General features: G+C 36.2%; 1 protein-coding gene across 15 annotated transcripts; it reads left to right on the forward strand.

Moving 5' to 3' along the window:
- Positions 1 to 603: 603 nt before the first annotated feature.
- LOC107809539 (interactor of constitutive active ROPs 3) lies at positions 604 to 6,642 on the forward strand. 15 transcript variants are annotated; one of them, XM_075222056.1, is made up of 5 exons: positions 737 to 1,064; positions 2,257 to 2,368; positions 2,584 to 2,687; positions 3,398 to 3,689; positions 4,854 to 6,642. In XM_075222056.1, the coding sequence occupies exons 3-5, from the start codon at positions 2,668 to 2,670 to the stop codon at positions 6,429 to 6,431; spliced, it is 1,890 nt and encodes a 629-aa protein (XP_075078157.1). In that variant the 5' UTR covers positions 737 to 1,064; positions 2,257 to 2,368; positions 2,584 to 2,667; the 3' UTR covers positions 6,432 to 6,642. The 15 variants fall into 15 exon arrangements, with proteins under 15 accessions (XP_016489679.1, XP_075078158.1, XP_016489682.1 ...); XM_075222061.1 differs by having other exon boundaries at positions 766 to 872; positions 4,857 to 6,642; XM_016634195.2 differs by having other exon boundaries at positions 768 to 872.
- Positions 6,643 to 6,854: the final 212 nt, after the last annotated feature.

Here is a 6,854-nt window from a genome sequence, read left to right on the forward strand (position 1 = left end):
ATGAAGAAGAGAGGGGGTGTATTTATAGTTTTTCAAAGGGCTAAATTAATAATTACTAAAAGTGTTATTTTTTAAAAATAATTGTCCAAAAAGGGCTATTATTGCAAAATATCCGTTGGGCAACGGTCAAAGTGGAAGCTGACCGTTGCCAACGGTCAAATGAATTTAAAAAAAAATTAGAAAATAGCCGTTGAACCGGTTCGGCCCGGTCCGGTTAACCGGCTCAACAATGATTTTTCTTGATCAGGTTTGACCGATCTGGTTAACCGGTAATGAAAATGTAAACGTTCCAACCCCCTAACCCCCAAACCCAGCCCTACCCGGCCCCCTACCACCGATCCGGATCGGTCCGGAACCGGGTCAACCCGACCCGTTAAACACACATAGTTAAGAATGAAAAGGGTCCATCAATTTTATTATACACCTTGCTATAAAGGGTCCATCAATTTCATTATACACCTTGCTATATTACCTATCCTATTCTAAATACCAATAGATGGTCACTAGTTTTAAATTCAAAATGAACGTACAAAAAAGTAGTTACACAAATGACAAAGATTTTTGAAAATCATAAGCAAAACACAAGTGTCCAAAAAAAGAAAAAAGAAAGATAAAATTTGAAGAACATGAATCAAATAGTACGAGAATCTGTGCAGATAAAAGGTCCCACATTCACACACCATTTCAATTTTCAATCTTTAAATCAAAATTTTATCCAAAGATAACGTTTCCTCCCACCATAAACAGCTCTATTTTAATTTTCTCAGATCTTATTTTCAAAAGCTACCAATAAAACTGCTCTACTCTCTTTGTAGTCCACAATAGAGAAGTGGCCAAAGTCAGAAAAATTAGGTACTTTTCAAGCAAAGCAGGTAGCCTTGAGAAATGTGTACTCTTATCAGTACTTAATATAATCTCTTTGGGAAACTGACTACAAAAAAATTGCTTCTTTTTTCTTCTTTGTTTCTCTCTGATGAATGGTGGAAAATTCAGCTCAAATTCTACTGTACTAAATTCTTGAAATTCTAACCCCCCTCTGATATCCTTTCTGTAACGTTTTCTTGGTAAGACCAAAACTCAATTCCACATTTTTCTCTTTATTTTCTTTCTTTTTTCCTCTTTCTTTCATTTTTCTTTTTTGTTCTTGTGTTGATGGAGTGTACAATGTGATGATAGCAACTTTTTGAACTACTTTTTGGAATGTAGTATTATGGTTTATCTTACTTTTTCATTTACAAGATTCTACAGTGTTTGGTCTGTGTTTTGAGCTTGATGTCTCCTAAAGTTCTCAGCTTTACAGAATGCAGGTTTTTTGCTTAAAAGTAAAAAGGAAAAATCGAATCTTGAAGAGTTTTATGGACTCTTTTTACTTTGTCTTTTAAGCTTTTTTTGGTGTCATGTGTGTTTATTCCCTTTTCTTTGCTTCTACTTTAGCTGCATTTGGTTCTTTCTTGCAGTTACAAAAATTTTGAGCTATTTTTCTTCTTCCTCTTTTGTTCTTCATTTTAATTTGAAGCTTTCATCTTTAGCTTATCTGGATCTGACCCTAGAGATTTTGCAAAGAAAACTCAGGTGGGGTTTTATGGGAAAGCATTTTCAGCAATTATTTGCTTATGTTTTTTAATATTTACCGAGGACATATACATTAAAGTGACGAGGTCGAGAATTAAGGTAGTATACTAGTAATTAGTGTTAGTCTTGTATTTTGTTGTTGGTAGATTTTACTACTACATGTTTTTCCTTTGCTTCGTTTTCTTATTATTTTAGTGTTGTTACGCATGTTACTGTTGCTGTTGCTGTTGCTTTCTTTTCATCCTTTCTAGAGCTGGAAGGCAGTAGTAAGTTTTAAGCTAAATTTCACTTGTGTGATTATACTGCTTGGTTAAAATACCTACAACTCACGAAAGCATACTGTAGTGCCATTCATTCAGGCTAAAATGGAGGATTTCTTTCTTGGTGAAGATTGCCTGTAATTGAGGAGTCAATTTTTACCCCATGGCCCATTTTTTATCGTCTCATTAAACAAATACTCCTATTTTTTGAATAGTCTATGAAGGGTAAAAATCTTACTATGCAACTTGTCCTATACTTATCACTATATGGTCCTTGTGAATGCAATTAAGATAGGTACCAAACTCACCTTATTTTGTTGTGCATTCAATGTAGCTAAATGAACTTAGATCCCCTTTTATTTTTTTATTTTTTTCTCTGTTGATCTATATTTGGAGGGTCAATTTTTTTTATTTTTTTTTATAGTATTTGTTTTAGAACCATGAAAGGGAGAGTTGGCGTAACTGGTAAAGTTGCTTCCATGTGACCAGGAGGTCACGGGTTCGAGTCGTGGAAACAGCTTCTTGCAGTAATGCAGGTAAGACTGTGTACAATACACGTCCGGCCTTTCCCCGGACCCCATATTTCCCCGGACCCCATATATAACGGGAGCTTAGTGTGCCCTTTTTGTTTTTGAACCATATAATGTGTCTTGTGTGCATTTATTGTTATCTCACATTGGATTCCCTATGTTTCATTCTACAATATTATTGGCCATTTGCTAGTATTATGATATTTATGTAATCTTTGCAGAGTTAGTGGGGCAGAGGGCATTGAAACAGGAAAAATCTTCTTAACACCAAGATTTTACTCTGTGGGCCTAAAGGTTGTTGAGATATGCAGACCCCAAAAGCAAGGTAACTTCAGTCTCATTTATGAGTATTTAGTAAATGAAAATGGACTAGTCATAGCTGGAATTCATGCAGTTGTTCTTGTAACGGTAATGGACTGGGTCCCTAGTTCAGTTTGAGTTAAATGTTGAATTCTACTAATTGTACTGAAATGTTTCTTTTTGTTTGCTAAAGACTTAAAAGAGCTATTTTCACTTAAGTTGACATGTTCATATTTAACTGCTTGTAATTTTTAGGAAAAAATGACAGCTATAATTCTTTGATATTTTTTGCTAGAGTTTCTCTTAATGCGCTTCTTCTGTCAAAGTGATGAAAGGGTGAGTGTGAGACCATAAATCTTGAATTTTGTGACTGGAAAAATATGTGCTTTAAATGTGGTGTGCATTCATACCATTAAAGGATACAAAAGCTGTTAACTTTATGCCATTAAATAAAGAATCAGAAAGATATTAAGATGTTTCTATTTGTGGTTTAGTGATATGTGATAGTAGTAGTAAATATTGTGCACAAATTTGTATGTGAACATTGCATATTTGATATGATAAAATATCTATTTCAGCTTTTCTCTCAAGGTCTATGAAACATTACACACTCATTCTACTTTCTTCTCTGATCTTCAATCATATCTGTTATGATCTTCAGTTCTTTGGTGAATTTGTTGTATATTTTTAAACTGTGTTCTGACCTTTTCTTTTATATACCAAATTTGATTACAGAAACAGTTCCTCTGAAGTGCCACAAAAGAAATCTCCACGAGGCAATTCCACGGAAGTGCCTCTAAAGATCTCTCCGCGAGCTGTGAGATCTCGAGAAGCTCCACAAAAGATTTCGCCTCGAGCTGTTTCTCAAGACGTACCCCAAAAGATTTCTCCCAGAGTTGCGCGCCGCCTGAAGACAGGTGCACCAGATTCTGACTCTGCATCTTCTCCTCATGGTAATAGTAGGACACCAAAAGAGAGAAGGCCTAAAGTCACTGAGCAGAAGTCTCCCAAAAGTTTGGAGTCAGAGGTAAAATTCTACAAAAATGACTATCTTATATTGAACCTTACTTGAATAGAAATAACACAAAGGAAATGTGTTGGAAAGAGATGCTTTGTTAATGTTTTGATGGTTTTTAGAGTGACAAAAAGGGAAATTGAGAGAAGGGAGGGGTTTAATAAGGACACTCTACTGTGGTAATTAAGTTCTCTTAGTACCAAAATTGCCCCTTGTGTTGTGAAAACTTTAGATATTTGAAGTTTTCATAGTACCAAAAGATAATCTGCTATTATGAATGGAAAACTTGGATTTAACATTACTGTGCAATTCCTAGTTAACTCACTCTGCTAGTTAAACCAAACAGGAAATGATCTGGTGCTTTCTTTTCCCCTCATTTTGTTTCCTCTAGATGTTGTATTTTCTTTCTTGTCTGCGCCTTTTCCTTTCTTTTATTAAAAAAACCAAGGTAAAAGTTTGAAGATGCATTTCCAGTTCAGTTTATTTTGCTAAGCACATAATCATTGATCATGAACCTTGTGTTCAGGAGCTGTGTCCATTTGCTAGGAAGGAACCCCTAATCATAAATTTATAATCTCAATTTTCATTTGCCTCAAGGTTACTGGTGCTTTTGTTATGCACTTATTAGGATTTTCTTCCAATATCTTTAATACTTCAGGGTTGATTTTAAACACAATTGATTCAGTGTAACAGACTTTCTCTAAGAATGATCCTCGACAACAATCAAAACCAATTAAAACTTGTGGATTTCATCTTTGCTTTTGTCATATTTTAAGAATCTTTAACCACTTGATACAAATATAATTGAATTTCTATTCTAGCTCTTGCTCACAAGTTCACGCTCGCTTGCAGATATCCTTTAGTGGTGTTGAATCTTTTGTATGCTGCAATTTTCTCTTCATCTTGCTGTCCTCATTTGATTTTGAGTGTTAATTCGTGGATCTATTTACTTATGTTTGGCAATTAAGGGTTAACGGAAAGAAGTTATCACTATTCACTAAAAAAAATTGTGAAGATTTGTGATCTCTTCTGCCTATAAAATTCTCATTTTTTTTGACCCAATCCCTTTTATCTTTTTGTAAAATAAATGTTTGTTTCAATATGTTTATCTATATTCTAAATCTTTTCCTTTATATTGTTTTTGTTTCTGTTGTCGGAATGGGGGTAATTTTAAAGAAGAAGTGTCCGAGCAGGGTATCTGAATTGGAGTCCCAAATCACTCAGCTAAAAAATGATCTTAAGGGAAAGCTAAGTTCTTCAGAAGCGTGCAAAAAACAAGCTGCAGTAGAGGCCGAGGGGTCAAAGGATCACTGTACAATATTGTCCTCAGAATTGGATCAGTCCCCGAAACAGCTTTTGGAGCAGCCTTCTTCTGAGAATCCGACATTGTGTTCAGAACTTGAGACAATCCAAAAACAGCACTCGGTTGACTCAGCTGCATTAGCTTCTGCCTTGAATGAGATCAAGGAACTAAAGGCTCAGCTTGAAATTGTTGCTGAATCCGAGGCTACCAAAACAAAGAACACGGAAGCAGCTCAAACTGAGCTCCAAAGCTTGAAACAAAACTTGGCGGAAACTCTTTCACTTATGGAAGACATGAAGAAACAACTAAAGGATAGCAAAGATTCAGAAGCTCAGGCTCAAACACTTGTTACTGAAACTCTGTTGCAACTGGAATCAGCAAAGAAGACCGTGGAGAGCCTAAGGTCCGACGGTAATAAAGTTATGGAGGCGTACAATACTATATCTTCTGAGTTGGATCAGTCGAGGGCACGTGCAAATTTGTTGGAAGATGTTGTCTGCAAACTCCAAACTGATACTACTAAAGTTGGTGAAAGTGAAATTGTCGAAATTGATGAAAGTAAGGAAACGATTGAGGCAGAACTGTCTTCTCTGAAATCGGAAGTTGAACGTCTGAGAGCTGATCTGGAAGCAGCTGAGATCAAATACAACGAAGAGAAAACTCGAAGCACAGTTGAAATTAGAAGTGCTTATGAATTGGTGGAGCAAATCAAGGCAATGTCGAAGCAGAGGGAAGATGAGCTGCAAGGAGATTTACAAAACTTTAAAACACAAATAGATGAGTTGAAGGCAAATTTGATGGATAAAGAAACTGAATTGCAGGGTATTTGTGAGGAGAATGAGAATCTTACCATGAAACTAGAGAACGCCAAATCTGGAAAAGGAGAAAATGAACTTGAAAAGGAGCTTCAGAGATCAAGACTTGATATTGAAAATCTGAAGGCAAATTTGATGGACAAGGAAACCGAACTTCAGAATATTTTAGAGGAAAATGAGATCCTGAAATTGGAAACTAACAAAAAGGAAAACAGTAGAGGTAAAGTGAAGGATGAAGTTGCTGCTGAACTAGAGGTTGCAAAGACTGCAGAACGAGAAGCTCTTATGAAGCTCGGGTATATGAAAGAGGAAGTTGATAAAAGTAACCGGCGGGTAGCTAGGGTAACTGAACAGTTGGATGCAGCTCAAGCTTCCAATGCAGAAATGGAAGCAGAACTAAGGAAGCTAAAGGTTCAGTCTGACCAATGGAGAAAGGCTGCAGAAGTTGCGACTGCTATGTTATCAAATGGCAATAACGGGAAATTCATGGAAAGAACTGGATCAATGGATAGTCACTACAGTCCCGGCAAGATTAGCTCGCCTTACTTTGAGGACATGGATGAAGATTTAATGAAGAGGAAAAATCCAAATGTGCTTAAAAGGATCGGTGAGTTATGGAAGAAGCCAGTGAAATAGGAAAATCAGGTTATTTCTGATCCTTGTGTACTTAACCTCTTAGTTTATGTATTTGAAACAAAATCAAATGGAGTTCTTGTTATTGTAATCATATAGAAGCTCTGCTCAGTCTAGAACTGAGTCTAATGATTGTTCAATTCCATTGCTCTTTCATGTTTTAATGTGATGTATCTATGCAGTTATTAATATGATTTCTGAATGTTCTTACTAATTATTAGCTTCTGTGATTCATGCTGAAGAATCAGTTATTTTCTTGATCTCTAAATTTTTGTTTGGGGAGGTCACGGGTTCGAGCCGTAGAAATAGCTTCTTGTAGAAATGCAGGGTAAGGCTGCGTACGATAGACCCTTGTGGTTCGGTCCTTCCCCGGACCCAGGCATAGCGGGAGCTTAGTGCACCGGACTGCCCTTTTTTAATTTGACA

Source organism: Nicotiana tabacum, chromosome 9, assembly GCF_000715075.1.
Source record: "Nicotiana tabacum cultivar K326 chromosome 9, ASM71507v2, whole genome shotgun sequence".
In the NCBI taxonomy this organism is placed as follows: Eukaryota; Viridiplantae; Streptophyta; class Magnoliopsida; order Solanales; family Solanaceae; genus Nicotiana; species Nicotiana tabacum.